Source organism: Thermobia domestica, chromosome 11, assembly GCF_964235325.1.
Source record: "Thermobia domestica chromosome 11, izTheDome1.hap1.1, whole genome shotgun sequence".
NCBI classification, from domain to species: Eukaryota; Metazoa; Arthropoda; class Insecta; order Zygentoma; family Lepismatidae; genus Thermobia; species Thermobia domestica.
Genome location: NC_137464.1, coordinates 69,743,930 through 69,766,581, shown reverse-complemented (window position 1 = coordinate 69,766,581; position 22,652 = coordinate 69,743,930). Strand labels below are relative to the sequence as shown.

The 22,652-nt window shown below is 36.3% G+C and overlaps 1 protein-coding gene across 4 annotated transcripts in view; it reads left to right on the top strand.

The window, feature by feature from the left end:
- LOC145664158 (splicing factor 3B subunit 2-like) overlaps positions 1 to 22,652 on the top strand; it is an 80,345-nt gene that overhangs the window by 4,173 nt on the left and 53,520 nt on the right. For all 4 annotated transcript variants that reach the window (XM_081730565.1, XM_081730562.1, XM_081730563.1 and 1 more), the window contains exon 2: positions 4,882 to 4,931. In XM_081730565.1, the coding sequence (XP_081586691.1) occupies positions 4,911 to 4,931 (21 nt within the window). In that variant the 5' untranslated portion in view covers positions 4,882 to 4,910. The remainder of the gene's footprint in view (positions 1 to 4,881; positions 4,932 to 22,652) is intronic.

Sequence of the window (22,652 nt, the reverse complement as noted above, 5' to 3'; positions counted from 1 at the left end):
TGGTCCAATAGGAATCGCGCAATTCACTCGCAATGTTGCCAACTTTGATGAAATTTTTGCTAACTTCAAACATTTTTTTTCTGTCCTCACGAGCAATATCACCCATCTGCTTGTAGCATCGAAATCTACTCCATAAGGTCTCTTGAAAATGTAAAGGACTTACGTTTCTGATTATTACATCCCACGTTATAGCATGATGAAAAGCTGAAAATTTCATTAAGACGCCATGTTTGGACGCCATTTTCTCAAAAACCCCACCTTTTAAAAATCTGAATTTTTTACATGTATTGGAAAAGTACCTAAGTATTTAATATCCGTTAACCGTTCATGCGGCTGAAGCCCCTAACATTCGCAATTAATTATTGAAATTTCGATTTTTGTACTGGAAATGTAAATATTTCCTATGGGCATTTAGGTCCTATACACAAGGCGATTTGAAAGGGAGTATGAAAATTTTGAGAGATGAATCCTGACATCAAATCCAGTAAAAAAGTTCTTATAAACATGAGTCGAATTTCGCTTCGTTTTCGAGTTACAGGGTTTCCAACTCGGGACCAAAAATCGGCTCGCGACAATGGAAAATAAAATATATATTTCGTGTTAAATCAGAGCTATGTGCAAAAGTTATGATGAAGTTCAGAAAGTTGATTTGTATCAATATGAAAATTTTTACGTGCGTTGCAATTCGGTTGGCAGTGTTGCCAACTTGGTAGAACTTTTATTTCTTTCCAAATGACACTACGTGGATTTTATTTAATATTTGGTATTCATTAATGACTGCAAACATCTCATAAAGCACAATTTTCCCCACATCACCACAGTTTTCGAAAACTTACATGGATTTCATTAAAAGGTTTATCTTGTGCATTATTGATAGTTTGCAACATTAAGTGTGAATTTCACTTGATGTTTGTCATCATTAGTAAAACCAAAATGTCGAATAAAAACTACGCTGTGTAAGTTGTAATAATAATAATAAGAAGAAGAAGAAGAAGAAGAAGAAGAAATATTCTTTATTATTGCAAAACCTCTCATAACTCCACGCATCAAGTTCGAACTTGTTCAAGAAGTTCTGCTGAAACCACGAAACAGTTTATTACGAGGTTTGGTGTCGTGAACATCGTCCTAGTGTTCTCTGGAACCATGAAAATTGTTTTTACTGGTAGCATGACATTGTAGTGCACAAGTTACAGTGTTTGTGTGAATAACAATGAGGAAGTCCTATTACAGTAAGGACCGTATTAAATATGTTGATGATTCTAAAAGGCATAAGATAATTGTGTACAGAAAGAATTCTTGACAAACATTTAATTTTGTGGTAAAATATATGTATTGTGTACAGCGCGTCTGCCAAAACGTAGTATTAGGAGAGGATGATTATTTGTGTAAAGGGTGCTTTGAATATTTACCGTGAACAACGTGAATGTGTGTGAGATATTGGTGACCACGAAAGAGATGTAAATATAAAATTATGCACCAGCAAGATAAAGAATTTGTTCCTCTGAATGTAGATTTTGAAACCATTAACCAGACAGTTAACATGCTAAACATGAATGTGTCCCCATTAAAACGGCCGTTATCGGTGAAACCTAGACTGCAGTGAAGGATTCACCTCTCAGAATTTTTCATACTGGCTTTCAAATCGCCTTGTGTACAGGACACAAATAATCATCCTCCCCTAATAGTACGTTTGGGCTGACACGCTGTACGCAGTCCACATATTTTACTGCAAGATATTTTTTTTGTCTAGAACTCCTTCTGTGCACAATCCTCTTACGGCTTTTAGCATAAATAACACATTTAATACGGTCCTTACTCTAATAGGACTTCCCCATTGTTATTCACACGAACACTTAACTAGTGCACTAGAATGTCATGCTACCAGTGTAAACAATTTTCATGGTTCCAGAGAACACTAGGACGATGTTCACGACACCGAATCTCACAAACTATCAATAACGCATGAGATAAGCCTTTTAATGAAATCCATGTAAGTTTTCGAAAACTGTGGTGATGTTGGGAAAATTGTGCTTCATGTGATGTTTGCAATCATTAATGAATACCAAATATTAAATAAAATCCACGTAGTGTCATTTGGAAAGAAATAAAAGTTCTACCAAGTTGGCAACGCTGCCAACCGAATTGCAACGCACGTAAAAATTTTCATATTGATACAAATCAACTTTCTGAACTTCATCATAACTTTAGCACACAATTTCTGGTTTAACGCGAAATATATATTTTATTTTCCATTGTCGCGAGCCGATTTTTGGTCCCGAGTTGGAAACCCTGTAACTCGAAAACGAAGCGGAATTCGACTCATGTTTATAGAAACTTTTTTACTGGATTTGATGTCAGGATTCATCTCTCAAAATTTTCATACTCCCTTTCAAATCGCCTTGTGTATAGGACCTAAATGCCCATAGGAAATATTTACATTTCCAGTACAAAAATCGAAATTTCAATAATTAATTGCGAATGTTAGGGGCTTCAGCCGCATGAACGGTTAACGGATATTAAATACTTAGGTACTTTTCCAATACATGTAAAAAATTCAGATTTTTAAAAGGTGGGGTTTTTGAGAAAATGGCGTCCAAACATGGCGTCTTAATGAAATTTTCAGCTTTTCATCATGCTATAACGTGGGATGTAATAATCAGAAACGTAAGTCCTTTACATTTTCAAGAGACCTTATGGAGTAGATTTCGATGCTACAAGCAGATGGGTGATATTGCTCGTGAGGACAGAAAAAAAAATGTTTGAAGTTAGCAAAAATTTCATCAAAGTTGGCAACATTGCGAGTGAATTGCGCGATTCCTATTGGACCAATAGACGAATTTTTACCCTCCAACGAAACATACAACTTTATACTCTTCCTGCTATTGCGATTATGTTACTAAGTACACTCGTTTCTCTACAATAAAATTTTTAATTTGATATGTTTTTGAGTTTTTCGAGCAATCCGAGAGGAGGGCGGCCATTTTGGAAGGCTGTATATCGAAGAAAAAAATTTTTTCAGCAAAAAGAAAAAATATGGGTCTAATAATTTTGTATGTAGTTTCTTATTTTTAAAAATAAGTTAAATCTGAGATAGTCATGTGGACCACCCTGGACGATTTGAAATGGAATCACTCCTATTCATTACTCAAAGAGATTATACTACAAAAGCAACTTTTTTTAAATATAAGTTTAAGCATGTTTCTTTTGTGATCTTTTAAGTTATTATTGTTATGCAATTGCAATCAAAGAAAAATTCTAAATATTGTTTCGTTTTAATAATGTTCGAGTATTGATAAAATACATCGAAATCCTGTACTTTATTTCCGGCGGGGGAGCATACAAACCCCACGAGAGGAATTTATTGAAATCAGAAGTATCTTTGGTATCTATTTATGCATAAATGGGTCAGAGCCAAAATAGACTCAAATAATTCGTATCTGTATTCACTTTTCCTACTGATATGCAAATTAACTCGTTGTATTTCTTTAACATGGCCTAATAAAAGTCGTAGTGAACTAACTTGGACTAAATTAGTTCTTCTGTACTCTACAGTATTTTGAAATTGTCCATATGCAATTCTGTATAATGGTTTCACTTGTGCAACTGTTTATCTTTTTGTCCTTCTGAAATGACTCTTGACAGTCGTATTAACAAGTATTTAAAGATCAATACAACGTATTTTTTATCAGGAGTCCTTCTTGAGTGAGTCGGCAGACGTATCGCACTTGTGGCCGATTAGTCCCGGTTTCGAGTTCAAATGGAGGACAGTTTTTCTCGGATGTAAGTCGACGAACTGCTTGGATTCCGCTTTAAGCTTATGTGACTCCTTCCAGCATAACCCGGTTCTTTAATAATAATACCAAGGTGAAACAAACTTATTTCTGTCCATATGTGATATAAATACATAAAGCAAATTATTAAACAAAAAAAAGCACGTTTTTTTGTTTCTTTCAATAAAAGCCATAGTTTTTGACAAGCTTGCTTAAAATACAAAAAAAAAAAAAAAAAAAAAAAAAAAAAATTCACCCCCGAAATACATCTAAAGGTTAAGAAAGAAATTCCATTAATGGGTGCAGATTGACTATATGAGGAGGAAGCACAGATAGCATTAGAACGGGAAGGTTCTAGAACACAGGTCCCCTCATATAAATTAGTAGCTATGTTGGTTCCTTTCTGTACCAAGGTTTAATATTAAATTCACATAGTATTGCCGAGCGAGCGTTAGCAAGTGAAGATGGTTTAGAGACCCGCAGGGCACATTGTTTTCTTTCTTTATTACAGCTAAATGGGAAGAAGGACCTGTGTTGTAGAACCTTGCCAATTAAGACATATGGCATAAAAACTACAATGCATAAAACACGAACCAACTTATGCTGTGTAGCATCTAAAAAGCACGAATCTTATTTAACCGAGTGAGGAGAAGAACGCAGGAAGGGACCCACAGAAGTGCGCATCCGTAGGAACAGGCGTGTTAGCGACGATGAGTTACACGCATAAATGAAGATATTAGATAACACTTCATATGGCATACAATCAAGTGTCTCACAACAGCGACGCTTCTGTGATCACTTTGTACACTGTCTAGTGCTGTGTACTAGGCATCCACTTACTTGTAAAATTTACAGAACAAATTTGTAATAATATGTTAATAGAATAGTAGCTATGTAAATAATCTAAATATGTTGTGTTGTTACCTGTAAGATGCGTATCGATGTAAAAATACATTAATGAAAGTCAAACTTCTTATGCACGAATTCACCTGTAAAGTAGCTAGTAACCACAATATACAAAATAAAGTGAAATGAAGTACCTTTATCAATGTGACAACTCATGACGTTACAAAAATAAACCAAGTTTTTTTTTATTTTCTATCTTTTTCAGATTTGAATTAAAAGTAGGATCTTTCGAAAATGGATGAGAAAGACCAAGAGGTAAGTTCAAGACAATGGACTAACACTAAGGAAGAGTAAATAAGTAAATAATGTTTAAATATCTCACCACCAGACATATAGCTAACCACAGTAGATAAAATGTCCTGAAAACTATAATTCTATTGTTGCAAGTTGCTATTGTTGCTGACCATTATTTGATTTGTATGTAATACCCGATCGTATCATGTTTTAATAAGAACCGGAAATTAGATTTTCTTTTATTTAAAAAAAAAAGAAACTGTACAATTGTAAATGGAAGAAAAGTATTGATTGTTGCGATTAAACTGTCCACCTGACGTGTGTAAAGTGCACTGAAAAAAAAAAAAAAAACCTTTTGTACCTGGATTTCTGAACACAGCACGGATTCTCCTTAAAAGTAAATCTATGGTACTTTCTGACAATACGAAGTTCTAGCTTTTTCAGAATGTAACTTTGGATTTACAAGAAATAGACACTTCGAACACTTTTGCACTTCTTCGATCTTGTAGCTGTAAATGTATGGTTTGGGTACAGACGAGAATGTAAACTAAAGAACCTTCCATCCAGAAATATCCTAAAATTTCATGACTTCAAGATGTCTTTGGGTGAGGCTTTATTTTTCCTGGGCAGGACCAACGTTAGAATAGCGATCTTGAATATACGATCTAACAGGCCACAGGAAGAGAAAAAAAAAAAAAAAAAAAAACGCCACTTCCATGTACAGCATCCAGATATGCAAGTGTGCTGCATTTTCCCGAAGCGCTAAAGATGCAAAACTGTCCAGGGTGCAGAAACCCTGAATGTAAGCAATTCTCCGGAGCACGATGTATCTAGTGCAAGGTATTTCTGTGTGTTCAACCTGAACGTGATTGTTTCCTAAACTTTCATACTAAAACGTGAACGAACAAGTCATAAAAGTTTCAGTGTGCAAACATTGTCAATTATAAAGACTACGGTATCATTCTACAACTGAAACTGCATTCATACATTTTTTTTAATTCCCAAAAGAATGTTCGTTTATTGTACACGATCAAAGTAATATTACAAATGTTAATCACTATGAGTATTGTTAGAAGAAATGCATGCACGTAGCAGACCAAATTTAAATGTCTAGCGTTAATCAGTTTTCATAATACTAAAGACCCTATATACATTCTCATTTCTATTATTATCCCCTAATACCCAGTGTAGAGATGACTCTACAGTCGATTCTGCGCATGCGCACAACCAGAAATCCTTAAAGTTCATAAATTATTAATCTTGGGACCCCAAACATTCAACCATTAAAAATGAACCAAAAATTCCTCCTCCTTCATGTAGGTGATTTCCTCTGGACGTCAGGAGGATATATGAAAAAAATGTCGAACATAGAAGTCCAACTGTATATTGCATCGTCAGATCATCAGGAATGTTCTCCCCTGCCAAGAAGTGTCTGACATGCCGGAGGAGTTGATAGTCGGTGGAAGAGACGTCAGAAGAATGTAGTGAGTGAAGAAGGTTTCATATTACAATTCATGGAAAATCTGCATTGTCCTTTTTCGGACGTATGGGCATGCAACTTGAAGACATCATATCTGTTGGCAGTTAGTGGAAGTTTGCAGTACATTTCATGGACTTCAGCACTGTAACAGTCCGTAGTGAAATTTCGTCTTGATGGTGAAAGTCATGATAAATCACCTGTAGACCGCCATACCAGCAAAAAAACCGTCTTGGGTTTGAAAATCATCCTGAACTTGATGACCGAACAGTTATCTTGTCCTGACCGTTAAATGATTATTCCGGGAGGTCAATTATTCATCAGAAGTAACAATCCGATGAACAAAACGTGGCTGGTTATTTCGTAGAGATTTGCACGTCTCCAAACGGTAATCCTTCTTGGCCAATGTCTACACATCTAACATCCATGAGTCCAACTTTTTAACCCTACCAATTATGCGAAGCCGCCGAACGGGAACAGTATGCCTATCTCATCTGCAATTGTATGAACATTTTCCCAAGGATTTACTTCTACGATATTCGTGAGGAACTCATCAAAACATGCTGCCCACAAAACAACGGCAACTTAACTCTCACTTGACTTAGGATCGGACATTTTAATCGCATCAGTTCAACAAACCGATAGAAAACATAGAGTCGAAAATTCCTCCTGATCTGTAATTTCTTTGAATTAAGAATGAGCAGTAAATGATAAAATCGTTGAAAGAATTTTTGTTTCGTATTTCTTACTCTGAGGTTAGTTTAATGTGACAGTGACTATATAATTGATTTTTCGTTTGGGAATACTAATTTTTTCTCTTCTCCTATCCTATATTATTTGATGCTGTTATTTTTATATTGCATCTTAATCCTGGATACAGCATTATAGATGTTTGGTAACAATGCCAATACACCATTGTAGATGTTTGTTAACAATGCCAGATACAGCATGATAGGTGTTGGCTAACATATTTGTATTACTTTCTTGTATATTATAAAGGAAACTTTTTAACCAATTTGTATCTAATTTTCGTTCTTGTACATTTGGGCTTCTTTGTCCATTCTATTAAATAATATCGTAATATATACCTCAATTTAAAAATTAACTCATAAGAAACTGTAATTTTCAGTTTTGTGGAAATAAAATGAAAATTAATGAAACGAAAGACATATTGGAATGGAGTAATGTGTAGTCTTTGCTTTTCTCAATGAAAATTTCCTACAGTGAATGTCAAGCTAAATTCAATAATTCTAACTATCTTGTTGGTAACATAAACTTATTGCAAGAGAACTTTGTGCTAACAATTAGTTCAATATTTCATTCAAGCTCCAACACTGACAAAAAATCCGAAGATCATCTTTGACATTCATACGCTGTACAGATCTTTGCTTCTGAACAAAACTAATCGCTACCTACAAAAAGGAATCAGAAAGACAGATATGTATATTCAAATGACATCGCCGAAGAGGAAGAGAGAACTTCTTATGGACTTTTTTTTATCCCAGTTCTCTCTACCGTTAATGTTTTAAGACTGGTTCGCTTCAGGATATTTGTAAAACAAATTGTATTACGACCTCCAGGATGCTAGAAATCCTTCGTTCGATCCTCAGAATTTGGACACCGCGCTCTTGTTGCCCAGATCTTCAGTATGCTAGCAGTGACGCTGAGGTCTCGGGGCACCACAACTTGATACGAGGCTGCGAAGAACCGACTGATCCACTTCAGTTACTTTGCTGACCTATGGATGCCTAGCTCTCCGAACTTTTACAGTACAGTAGAAACTTGAGTGCTCAGTGAATTAGTGTATTAGTGTGTTAATCTTCAAACTGGTGCTCAGTGAATTAGTGTATTAGTGTGTTTATCTTCAAACTGGACCACGGAGCAGGATCCAGCGATGCACGGAGCAGGATGTTTAGGCGCAGACATTTAGACGCGAGACCTTCGGGCGCAAAGCAGTCCACGATGATATTCTTATTGGAAACTAGCTGAATACACCTATTCTTAGCATGGGGGCTGTATTTGGAAGTCAACGCCTGTGGGAGTATTACCATTCATTTCAGCGACCGCGAAAACTATGGATTTGACACTAATATGGGTCATTTTCTACTACTACTTTTACATATCCCGGTAAACGCCCCCCTGAGACCCCCCTGCTTCGAATTTTGACAAAATCGCTTCGTCTTGGTCTGGGGTCTGGACCAAGATACCCGTGACCAAAATTTTGTAACTCTCGGTCAACTTGTCTGGTCCCGGTAAACGCCCCCCCCCCCCTTCCTGAGACCCCACTGGTTCGAAATTAAAAAAGAAACGCTTCGTCTTAATCTGGGACCTGGACCTAGGTACCCGTGATCAAATTTTGGTAACTCTAGGTCCACTCGTCTGGTTCTCAGGCCGCACACAGACAAACACACAAACAATTCTTTATTTTATTTATATTAGATTAGATAATGCTGTTTTTCTTATGCCGCCCAGTCGTATCGTTCCTTTACGTTAGGTATACTATAAAGGACAAAAATTTGTTTTGGGGTGTCACAGGCTGCCTACAGTAAATTTTATTTGGTCTATTCTTCCTATTTCAATGTATAGTTAGTGCCTATTCTTATGAAATCTGAAATAAATTTCTATCAATACAATACAGTCTCAACTATCCGGCCTTATAGGCATATCGAATAACAAAAAAGTCTTCAATAAATATTCATTTTCTGAGCCACCAATAGTATTAAAAACGCCATATTTATTCCAAAACCTGCTCTTGTTAATTTTTTCTGACCTCTTGGTACGGACCAGTACTTAATAAAGCATTTGAATAAATTATTATAGAAAGTGAAAATATGTACAGTATTGTACCCATTTTAAGATAAATTTAGTAATGTCTTACTCAAAAGATCAAGTACACAGTGCAGTATGACTATATAGTCATATCTTTAAAATAACTAAACATTAACGAAAATCGTACGTCTTTTTGCACGAATTACATGACTTTATTACATATGTCTTAATTTATTAAAAAGAAATATTCTTTTAAAACTAAGCCGCGTAGTACGGAGACCGGATAGTCAATAGTTTTCTGCAGTTTCTTCCCATTTCTTTTCAACTGGTAGAGATAAGTTGGCATGGTGTGCAGAAACTTTGCTGTGTTCAAGATGTTATTTTTAGTTCTTCCAGAATTATTTGTGGAAGTTTTTCGAAATTTCCAGTGCCTATTTCCGTATTTTAGTGCATAACATCCAGACTTTAGTTATGAAATACATTATAACATATGTAGGTAGGTAAATCTATTTGGATAAAAGGTTTTGTGCCCAAAACGTCTCGCGACAAAACAAACGCATCCAAATGTCTGCGCCGAAACGACCGCGCCCAAATGTCATGAACCCGCGATGCATGTGAGTAGATAAAGCAATCTAACGCACATTATATAACCATTGTTGACCCTCTGTCTTTGAATTCCGTATATTATCGGTTTGAGTTCTATAGGAGAGAATTATTGGATTCGGGCTAGTCATCGCGAAAATCGTTAGCTACGATATATTATTCCTAGTCACTCGGGAATCTTCCCATGCATCCCTGTTTAGGCTCATTTCGGTAGATCTTGCTTATTCAGTATCTGATAATGAGCTTAGAGCTATTTAAGTTGTGGTCGTTCCAGCCCTTCTGATCATTTCAATCTCGTAATACGACACAGAAACTGATTACAGATGGAGATTTCGTCGAGTCTCTACTTAAGGTGAGAGTGGGTAAGGCATATAGGGTCTCTTGTCCTCAGACCCCTAATGTTACTTTGCTGTTTCCACCTCTTGTGCGTAAAGCGTTCCACATGGTGGGGTACCGAGCTTCTCCGACCCAACTACGCTCTCAGTTTTTACTACCCATGCATGGTTTAGCGTCACCAATTTTTTTTTGTTCAATGCGCGAAAGCTTCCTGGGTTTTCATTCTTCTTTTATTGATGTCTGACACCCTCAGAAGTCGTTCTGGGTAGTAGGCACGCAGTGGAATCCCGAAGATATCGGATTAACTTCTTTCATGTCGTGCTCAGGTAGTCTAATGCGTCGTTTCTGAGAAAGTTTCGCATCCGGCAACTGTATGTGACCATTATCCGGTTCATATATACACGCTTAAATCTCGCCTTTGGTGCGAGCGATCCCGGGTTCGATTTCCGGTTTGGATACTTTATCGGAAAAGAGTAAAAGCTTTTCCAGGCTAGGCATCCTGATTAAACTTTTCCTGGATTTTCCTCACTCAGCAGGTAAATGCCGGGATGGTACCTCACATGATTGTCCTTGGTCGCTTACTTGCTTCCTCCCCAATTCCCCGGGCAATGTGATCACCGAGGGACGTAATCCCTCATACGTGACTGGCTAACATAGCAGCCGAAACAATCTAATTCGTAATCCAAATCCATTCTTATTGGAGCATGCACTTAAACCTAATTTTATCTTAGCTCATCGCATGCGTTTCCCACCCCGTTCTAAAACCGTAGTTCCTCTTGACGGGTGGAACTGAGGACAACCATTATTCTATCGAACCAGAATCTGCAGTTTTCAGCAAGCACAACCTTTCAGTTACTCGATTATTATCTAGTAAAGATGATCAGTGCATTGAAATTGTGAACCCGTTATACAAATATTTGACGCTTCAGAGGAGTTTTCTCATTAATACCTCCGAGGACGTTAACCCGCATTTTGATTCTGAATATCACATAATTCGATAAAAATTACGTCAATTTGGATCTTGTAACCGAGGGCCAATAGCATTTCGATCCTGAAAAATTATACATTGATCCTTCTGTTACACCAGAAACATGACAGGATCTCATCGATGTGTGTTTCTCCTATGCCGCCATCCTGTATTGGAATTCCAATATTATAGGCAAGGGGAGGAATTTCAAAGGTAAATATGAAATGAAAAATGACTATGTTTTTCGTGGACCAACATATCTGATACCAATTTCTCTCCAAGCCTTTACCCAAAAACACGCTCACAAGCTTATTGAAGCGAAGATAATTCAGAGATAATCTTATAAACCCTCAGTGTTGTTCATGCGAAATTCGTCCGAATCAGTTACCAAAACCGATTTACCTCTCAAAGTCCTTAACATTGTTTTGTAGTAAGTGACCCTTTCATCTATTCATGACATTATTAACAAACTAGCAGGATATGTTTCTTTCAATACCACGTGTTTCTTTGGCCTTCTACACCTTAAAGCTTGACAAGTTTTACAGTAAGTTTTCAGCGTTTCCTATTCCGAATATGTTTGGTTTCCTCAAGGGATAAGTGTCGCTTCCCCTCTGTATAATACGTTCATGCTTGTAGTAGCGAATTTCAAACCCGACTCTAAGCTTACTTTGATGACGGGATCTTCTCACAGAGATCGCGAAGAAAATGCCTTACCAACAGTTTCTAAACTATTTCACACCAGGATATAGTTACATCTGGTTACATTATCTCACGCTTTAGTTACCGCGTTTGTAACAAGGTCATAAATTCAATCGGTCGTATAGAAACCACCACAATCATTGCATGATGTTCTAAAATTTCTGGACCATGCTAATTTCGCTAGATACAACTTAGTTGCCATCCAAAACCGCCATGCTTAGTTTTTAACCAAATCCGCCAAATTCGAGTGGACATAACAATGTCAGAAGTCCTTAAAAAGTTAAAAGTTCCATAAGTCTCTGCCCCAGTTCTCCGGCCATATCAGAGAGACTTTCCTCTCTGAATATACATGGACGCTTCTTTGTATTGTGTATTCAATTATTTTGCAGAAAGCGAAAGTTCCACAGAATTTTGATGGGTTATTATTTAAGGTTGTTGACCCCCCACTTCATTCCCAGGAGAAACGACTGTCTACGGTTCAGCAAGAACTGCTTGCCATTATAGCATACCTTAAGACGAATAAATTTGTATTACCTTGTGACAAGTCGCTCTCTAGACAGCTCGGAATCTATCCAATGAACTCCTGCTTGGCGACGATAATCGAATTGAGTTTACCGTTAAGTTCATCAGAAGTGGAGAAAGTTTCTATGATAGCCTTTCGAGATTCCAGTTCGCGCCAAGTGGGCTTTGTGCACAAACACCGTGTGTAGTATGAGTTTTCTCTGGGTTCTCCCGTTTCCTCTCACTTTCTTCATTCCACCATTTCATTCATTTTTCACCATCACCGCCTCCTTTAGTTTACACGGCATAACCGAGGGACATAAAACTGAAAGACAAAAATCATACCTTTGCAAAAGAGAACGTCCCCAGTCAATCTGTACACCGGAGTATTTTTAAGGCAGTCATTTCCGTCCGTGTATATTTAACAAGCTGCACAAACCCTTCCCCTCTCTCCTTTTCTTTTTGTGTAATGTTGGAGATGGCCACTCTATCAAAGGTGTCTAGTTCCCTGGAAAACATGGAATCAGCCAGGAATTTAACCAGAAACCTGGTAGCTAACTGGTTCATACTAGCTTTGTTGTCTTAAGTAACTTACACTAAAACTACAAATTGCTGAGCAAATCAACGTTTATTTAAAAATAGTAAATGTGTGACAGTTTCACCAACTAAGTGAACTTAATGGCTTCATCAGATACTGTAAAAACAAGAGAGAGTTGCATCTAAATATAACAGGATCTCAGAAAATGGTTCTGTACGCTGATAGGCTGATCAAAACAGGTTCAGCCACTCACAACAAAAGTTGACAAAAATGAAACTAAACACCGAAAATCCATTTCCCTCCCTGGTCCAGTGGAAAATTGAGGTACAAATCCAGTCTTTCTAATAACTTGCCCCACTGTTCGTCAATTTTAAGTCCTGCACTCCAATTCATAACACAGTTTTTCTCTTTTTCAATGAATCTGGCCTCCTTCCACTTTCTTATTAACGCCCTTTGTTCCCGTAGTAACATTCAGTCTCGCACTAATTAATATTATATCCCGTGTCCCTCACATGTTTAAATATAACATTTCTTTCTCTTTCTAATTTCACATCATTGTGTCGTTGTAACCGTTCTTTTAGTTTTTGCCCCGTTTCACCAATATAACAACTATTACAAAAAGATGATCTGAGATTAGAAAGAGAAAGAAGTGCCACTTTTAAACACGCGAGCGACACGGGACATAATATTAATTAGTACGAAATTGAATGTTAGTACGGGAACAAAGGACGTTAATAAGAAAGTGAAAGTAGGTCAATTCATTGAAAAAGAGGAAAGCTGTGTTATGAATTGGAATGCAGAACTTAAAATTGACGAATAGTGGGGCAAGTTATTGGAAAGTTAATTTGTAGCTTAGTTTTCCACTGGAGCAGGGAGGAAAATGGATTTTCGGTGTTCAGTTTCATTTCTGTCAACTTTTGTGAATCTGTTTTGATCAACCAATCAGCGTACAGAAGCATTTTCTGAGACCCTGTTATGTTTTTTTTACAATGTCTGATGAAGTTAATATGTTCAGTTAGTTGACGAAACTGTCAAACATTTACTATTTTTAAATGTTACTTTGCTCAGCAATTTGTAGTGTTAGTGTAAGCAGAAACCTGGATTTTTCTCAAAGTTACTGAAAGTAATTTACTTCTAATATAATGTAACTACTTTTGATAAATGTTAAGAAAATTGCATGAAGAAAATTAATTTTAAAAGTCAATAGCTAGCAAAAAAAAAAAATGTACTTTAAAAAAAAAAAAACTCCAATCTTAACATAATATTTTTGTTACTTACGGAGTTGTTGTGCAAGCACGAAGTACAAAAGTAACCTGGCTGTCTAGGATTGCTTCTGTAAGTTTAATTAAGGATTTCTAAATATTACCCTTAAACCAAGCCTAGCCTGATTGTACTAAAAAAGTTAATTGTGAATATGGGATATTTTAAATCTAAATTCATAATTTATCTATTTCTGTTCTGCTAGTCATTACTTCTTTGTAGTATTTCTTTTTCTGTTTTACTTTGCTTCGTACTTTCAATGAATTGATAATAATCGATTGTATGAGGAAACTTTTTTTAAAAAAGTAACTAGCCATTCCCTATCCAAGAAAAATATGCAGTAACATGTAATCATATAAATTAACATACGCTTAGAATTTAAATTGATAATTTTTAGAGCTTCCTCATGTAGTAAAGCCAAAATGTAAAAACTTACTAGCACCAAGGAATATGAATCATACGACGTTAAGGACCGCTGTGGCTCAGTGGTAGAGCGTTCACCTCTGGTGCATGGGGTCCTTGATTCGATCACAGCTCACGCCAAGTGAACTTTGTGGTGGACAAACACCGTGTGTGGGGGTTTTCACAAGGTTCTACCGTTTCCTCCAACTTTCATCATTCCACGATTTCATCCATTTCTCATCATCATCGTCTCCTTTAGCCTAGCCGACACATCCGTGGACCGTAAAACTTCAGGATTTCATTTAATTTCATACGACAGTTAACTCTCACAGCTCTACTTGCTTTTGTTAATTAATGCACATTTTTGTCAACTGGCCTTCTGATAGAAGCTATTAACAATAATAACTTTTTTGTTTAAAAAATATAGACCTGGAGAATAATGTAAATAGACCTATAATTTAAAAACAAACATTTAGTAGACACCCTGCTGTATCAGTACGCAAATAAAAAATAATTATGGTTTTCTCTTTCCCTAAAGAAAAGCCAAGAAAAAAACATAATTTTGAGCATCAATTTCCCTGCATATTATTACTGTAGCGATACACTGTTAAGGATACAATGAAACACTCATTAATCATCTTACCTCATTCAAAAAACTGACTAAACAAGTAAAGAATACAAGAAATAATCCTTCTACCTTGCATTCTGGTTTCAACCATCTCAGTGTATCCACAGAGCTGGTGGTTAGTGTATCTTGAACCTATCAATCTCAAATGACCTGTGCGCACGATTCCGCGCAGAACCCAACCTATTTCTATAATGACTGAAGGAAACTTAATCAACCAGAACGTTCTTCCTCAATTTAACATTTTTATTTTGATTGTTGCTTTAATTTTCTTGTGAATATTCTTACGTTCTATATATATATATATATACATACATACATACATACATACATACATACATATATATATATATATAGATAGATAGATATAGATATATATATATATAGATATATATATAATATCGAGTGTTCTGAAAAGATGCCCACGGACAACAGAGGGCTGTACTTCAGTTGAAAATGAAGTGAAAATGCCATATAATAATATACTCTCGATAAGTTCTTCTTTCAGCCGTTAAGGGGGAATCAAAATTGCATTACGTGGCAAGGTTGCAGATTAACTTGGAACCATTAGCGATGCTCTGTGAATCCGTCAAGTAGTTACATCGATTGTTACTCTAACGCTAATAAGTGGTGTCAACGTTTATCGACTTTAATGCCATCTTAAAAGAATCGATGCAATTATTTGATGCGTCGGTATGTTGCCACATAGTACAATTCCCGTCTCCACACGAGAACCCGAAAAGTTTACAATTATATATACTTTTCATTTATTTTGACTTGTAGAATAATGCTGTATAGTTCGTGGGCGCTATTTTTACAACATCCTCTCTCTCTCTCTCTCTCTCTCTCTCTCTCTCTATATATATATATATATATATATATATATATATATATATATATATATATATAAAGCAACGGTATACAGTATTTTAGCCTATTTTTTTTTACATACTGTATATGTTTAACCATACAAAAAATATGAAAACTGAAAGTTACTGCCCTTGTCCGATTAGTAAACAGTAATAAGTGTTATTAATCTGGTCAGAACGACTCCATGTGTTCTAGGTTTGAAACAAATTGCTGCAGTTAACACATAATTTGGTTTCCTTGTAATAGACTTGTAAATTTGCTTCCTTTATCTGCACGTCATAAAAGAAACTTTTACTGTATTTCACAATACAATACAGACGCTTAAATATATATATCAAGGATCTTATAAAATAGAGGATCTGCCCTTACGACAAAATCTTGAAGCCATAGGTCACAATTTCACCTCCCCTACTCTGCCCACTCCGCCCAATAGGATCGCAATGTTTTGAGCCAACAATCATGGCGGAAAAAAAAGTAGCCAATTAGACGATGACAGAAAGGAGAGTAGCCAATCAGACGTGCCGATGCTCGGTTGTTTTTTGGCTTCATCGATTTAATAGGTTGAAGATACATATGGGCAGATTTTCTATTTATAACATCCTTGATATATAAATATAAATTTGTCTAGGCTCTAATTAAAACATTTCATTACGCTTATATACTAATATCTTTATTTTGTTTGATTTTTTTTTCATTTTTCAGGATTTCATCAATGTCAAAATTAAGGTTTGATAAATATTGTTAATACTTGTTTATTTAATTGTATTTTGTGTGTATTTTATGCTTAATCAATTGCATTTTTAGGACATTTATTGGATTATATACAGGATACTTATGTAATCCAGGGTTTGAAAAAACCCGGGTTTTTTTGAAAAAGCCCAACCCACCTGGACCCATGTGGGTTTTTTCGGGTATTTTCGGGTTTAATCGGGTTTTTTCGGGTTTAATTGGGTTTTTTCGAAGTATTTCAATGTCTTTGGGGTAAAAGTGTTAAAATGTGATTTATATTTGAAGATTATCATTGTCACAACTTGCAACAATTTTCTATTCACTGCTGTTTTGAAAAATTGGACGCCATTTTGAAATTTAACGTTAGATCGCCGCCAAATTATATACATCTAATTTAGAGTGTATCGTGCTTATATTCTAAAAAATTTCAACTTAAAAGACCGAAAATTGCACTTTGTAGCGTGGATACCCGCTATTTTTTTTTAAAGCCACAATTTTGAAATTGTACGCTGGTATACCGCCAAAATCTATACTGGAAATTTAGTGTGTCTCGTGCTTGTACCCTGGAAATTTAAATTTAAAACATCGAAGGTGGTACCCTGTAGTATGTGAGGTACAGGCAGACGAACGAACAAATGTAGATCGAATCATCCTAGAAGCCTTAGTGACGTTTGCCAAATATGAAAACCAAATATATTAATTTAACAGCGTAAAATAAATGGTTTTATTTGAAAGTCACTTTCGATATTTTGTGCGTTCAATTAGGTGAAATTCCCGAGCATTTGTTGCAAGACGTTTCTTTCCAGAAAATTAATTTAAACAATTAACAAAGATATAATTCATATTTTATAAAGTAATTGTTTCAAAATGTCTTAAATGAAATTAAATATCTTCCAGCGTAAAATAAATAGTTTTATTATTGAAGTATTCAGTTCCGATGCTTTGTGCGTTCAATTGCGGGAATTTCCCGAGCATTTCTTTCGCGACTTTTTTCCCCCTCGAAAATGCAGCTTTCTTTACTGTACATCGAAACTTCCACTAGTACGGAAGTTTGAATTCAGCACTTAAAGTAGTAAGTGTTTTCGGAACTCTGAGCATTAAGCTTCTTAAATTGGACAAAAATTTTTACGCTATTGTTGGTGTTGATCTTAAAGAATGCTTATTTGAAGAATACCAACAAATAACTGAACTAAACTGTTATTGTTGGAAAACTAAATTTTACTGAAGAATACTTGTACCATCAAAGGTAAGAAATAATACTAGTAGTTTTACTAATGTACTACATATTTACTGATGGTACTGGCACATATGGCTTTAAACTCGTCAAACGTAGGGGAGACCGGGGCACATTGTCACAAGGGGCACGTTGTCACAGTAGCAATTCTGAAAAAGCGAAAACATTAGCGCGCCGGTGCTGCTTTCTTGTTTACTTACTAGATGTCACTACTAACTGCACTCGTTTGGAGATGCGCGGGAACAACGGTGCTGCGTCAGTTGAACTTTGTCTATTTTCAGTGCCGGAATGTAAATTTTCCGAGTCCTGAAATTGCTGTTTTGTGTGCTCGTGAAAGCGGTAGAAGCAAATATTTTTATGTGTGTTATGTAGGTTACAAATAGAGCTTCATAGTGTGCTACTTTGAATGCGCCTAATCTTGTCGTTTGAGTTGAGTTGATTTTAGTTTAGCGTCCCTTTCAGTAGCGAGGCTATATGAGACGTGGACCTACTGATTAACGTGGAATCCGAACCACATGAGCTCCGGCCGGGAATCGAACACGGGTCTCCTACGCCAAAGGCGCGTACGCTAACCGCTTAGCCTCTTGTCGTTTGGTATAGATATTTTGAAAAAAGAGTAATGGCGACGCGTGGGGCAAGTTGTCACAAATAAGACAGGGCATGTTGTCACTATGACAATGTGCCCCACTCTGTTTCGCAGACAGTGAGAATATACTAAAGAAAGACAGAGAGGAAAGCACCACCAATGAAAGATCTGCTGGTTGCAGCAAGAGCTATGAAAAGAAATAACAACCCCATATTAATACGTAGGCCTAAAGCTGCTAAAGAATTTCATGTCCACTACAGAACATTGGTAAGATTCTGTGCACGTGTTACAGATGGCGAACCACAGTTCGGCCAATGCTCATTTACATTAGGTTACTCTTCGTAATACTAGGAAGTATTACTAGTATCATAAAAAAACAAGTTTTGCACATATAATTTGGACTCACTACAAAAGAGGTTTGCGATTTGGCTTACAACTATGCAAAAGCGCTAGGATTGAAATGGCCATAGTCGTGGAAAGAAAAGGCCATTGCTGACCCAGACTGGTATCCGGTATTTCTGAAGACATGGTGATCTTGCTATAAGAACTCCCCAAGGAAACAGTTTTGCACCTATAAACAATGTCAACGAAGGTCCAAAGAAGATTACGATTCTTCCTCAGAGGACGACGATACATTGTGTTCAGTTTATGGCGATCCATACAGTACGAGTACATGTAGCGAGAAGTGGATTCAGTGCATTCGATGTACGGAATCGGCCTACGAAAACTGAGGGAAGCAGAACTTGTTTTACGTGTGTATTAACTGTGACTCTGACGATGACCTCCAGGTATGGTACTTTGTAGAAGCAAAAGGATAAACATTTTCAAACTAGTTTGCGGTGCGTACTAATAAAACGCAACTAAACTTCGTAATAATATTTACTCCTCTTTTAGCTATACAGTAGTCCTATCAGAGGAATTCTTTGCAATTCATAAACTACAATCAGAAACAACTTAAATGCAATTGGTTAATTTTGTGTTGGCTTATTGGAGAAGTAGGCTATGATTTGATAATTTCGTCATTTTGTTATGACTTTTCAGTTTGTAGTTTTGATTCCTTAGCTATGAGTTAGTTCTGTTTTCATGGCCGTTTTGGTTTTCCTACAAAACTTGATGTAACAATAAATCTTTTAGGTTGAGATAATATAAGCTATGGAGCCCAAGGCATATATGACAGTTTTAAGAGTGGTTCAATATTGATTCAACAATCACAAGGTCCCCCTATTTTTTACCTATTTAACCAATATAGTTTCCCCTTTCATTTAATTATGTTTTGATTCTCTTTCAGACGCTAAGTATTTAATGCTGGTAACATTTACAGCCTTTTTGCTTTAGTAATAGTTGCATTAATAATATCTACCAATTTCTGGAAAGTGCCACAAGAATAACATGTGACAATTTGCCCCGTATATTGTGACAACTTACCCCGCATATAGGGTACATTGTCACAACTGTATTGATCATAAAACATAGTACATAAGTCCAGTTCAGAGCGAGTTACATCGGACAGAGAAATATATGTTATGCACAAGATAATAAAGTATGTGTATACTAAAAATTATAATTTTCGGCCTTAGACGAGCATCACAAGAAAATAAAACGTGAAAATTGTGACAATGTGCCCCGGTGTCCCCTATGAGAGATAACGTCCCTCGGTATAGCCGAGTCGGCGAGCACACTATTTACGGAAAGTATTTTCTAAAATATAAAATTGCAATTTTTAAATAAGGCTATAAGCATAATCAATACATTAATTTGTTGTATAATTATCTCAAGCTAAGGTAAGGTTTTTTCATTTATTCAGTGCATTCAGAACTTTATAAAGGTCTTATGTAGAATGTTGTTGTATACGTTAACGTGAAAGCATTTAATTCGCCCGAGGAAAGTCCAAAATTTGATAAAAATCACTTTCAATGTGATCAACTTAGCTGTAGCAATAATATATTAACAAAAAGCTCAAAAGCCCAGGTGGGTTTTTTCAGGTGGGTCCAACCCGAAAAAACCCGGTGGGTTTTTTCGGGCTGGGCCCACTTGGGCAAACCCTGATGTAATCACAATATTTCTTGGTTGTTTGTTGTTTCTTTTGCTTTAGTTATGGTCTTCAGTCGCTGGTTTCGAAGTTTAATGCAGTTTTCAACCATACGTTTCGATTTCAGTCAGGAAACGGTTCAATAATTAATTGAAAGGAAATTTTCTGTAATAGTCAGTTTTGTGGAAAAAATAAAATAAAATAAATGTAAAACATATTGGAATGGAGCAATGCCTGGGTAAAGTCAAGAATTATTCTTTGCTTTTCTCTTCTCCCATGTCCTCATTTCCATTTTATTTTATTTATTTTCCTCAACGGATATTTCCTGCAGTGAATATCAAGGAAAGTATCTCCTTGCTGACACAAACTCAAGCAAGGAAAATTTCTGCTAAACAAAAAGTCGAGTTTTCAGTTCAAGCTCCAACGCTAACAAGAAATCCAAAGATCACCTTTGGCATCCATACTCTGTGCAAATCCGTGATTCTGAACAAACCAATCGCTACCTGCGAAAATGGATTAAAAACGCAGATACGTATCTCCAATTGACATCACCGAAGAGGACGAGAAATCTTGTGTACTGGTTTATCTCGGTTTTCTCTATCGTTAGTGTTTTAAGAATAACCAGCTGATCCACTTCATTTGCTTTGTCAGCCTAAGGATGCCTAGCTCACCGGACTTTTACAGTGCAGCAGAGACTCGAACTACGGACCGTTGGAACTTGGATTATGACAGTGGTCAATAAGCCAGTGTATTAGTGTGTTTATGTACAGTTTGGACCACGGAGCAGGGTTCAGCGATGTATGGAAGTAGATAAAGGAGTTTAACACACATTATATTATCATGACTGACTCCCCATCTCTGAATTTCCGATATTATGAGTTTGAGTTCTGTAGGAGAAAATTATTGAGTTCAGACTAGCCATCTTGAAAATCGCTAGGTACAATATATTATGCCTTGCACTCATGAGTCAACGCTTCGTAACCCTGTTTAGTCTCATTCCAGTAGAGCTTACTTATTCAATGTCTGATAATCATGAGTTTAGAGTTATTTGAGAGTTATTATGATTGTTTCAGTCCTGAACTCGGTAAACACACCGATTACTGATAGATATGTTGTCGGGGTTTTCCCTTCCCTGAAGATAAGGTAAAGCGAAAGAGGGAAAGCACCTCACAGTATATCTACTATAGATATTGCTAGATTAATTTGAAAGTAAAAGAGGTACGTCTATAATTCGTTGTGTGTGCTGCGGTATTTATGTTTTTTTAAAACGCTAGAAATAGCGTACTTACTAACTCCATATTTTTCAACCCAGATTGATTTTGGCCCACAAACACAGACATTTTTGAGTTAAGAAGACAGTGCACAAAATAAAAAAGTAAATATATAATATAAAGCAAGAGATAGTAAATCTTAATCCAAAACCTTCTTTCAAGAAATTTGTTTCTTCAATTGTAATTCCTCCAACCGTTTCTCTTAAGCTTCTTATCTTCTAACTACAAAAGTCAAAGCTAAAATGAACCTGACAATGTGTCTATCATAAAAAATGAATTACTACCCTATGCTTTCCTTTCTGGGTTTGATCTAGCTGCATCCAGCGCTATTTCACCAAATGACTTTTCCCACGTATGAAAACAATGAATCCAGTTTTTGAACATCCCTGAAATCGGTTGATGTGACATGGGATTAAAAAGGAATACATGGCGACCATGATCTCATCTTGAATGCAAGTTCGAAATTTCAAATGGGATGGTGGAATCATGTCGCATATCAAGTAACACTGACGTGAGCTGAAAAACCCAAAGTAATCTTTGTTATTGGTAGGATCTCTTATCATTACAGGTAATTTAAGAATCCTCTGACAAAGGAACAGTCCTGTAAAAGTAATGGTGCGATGTGGCATATAAATAACCGCCCACATCATTGGTCTATTTTGTCGTCACTATTTTAACGGCGCAACAGTAGCTGATGATGCTTCAGGAATTTGTGGTTTCTTCCCTTCTCAATTCAGATGGCAACTTATTATTTTAACACAATGAGACCCTTCCGTTCTGTGACATTGGTGTGCATCTGACTGGATGCACAATTCGCAGGGAATGGTTTGGGCGTGTGGTTCCACG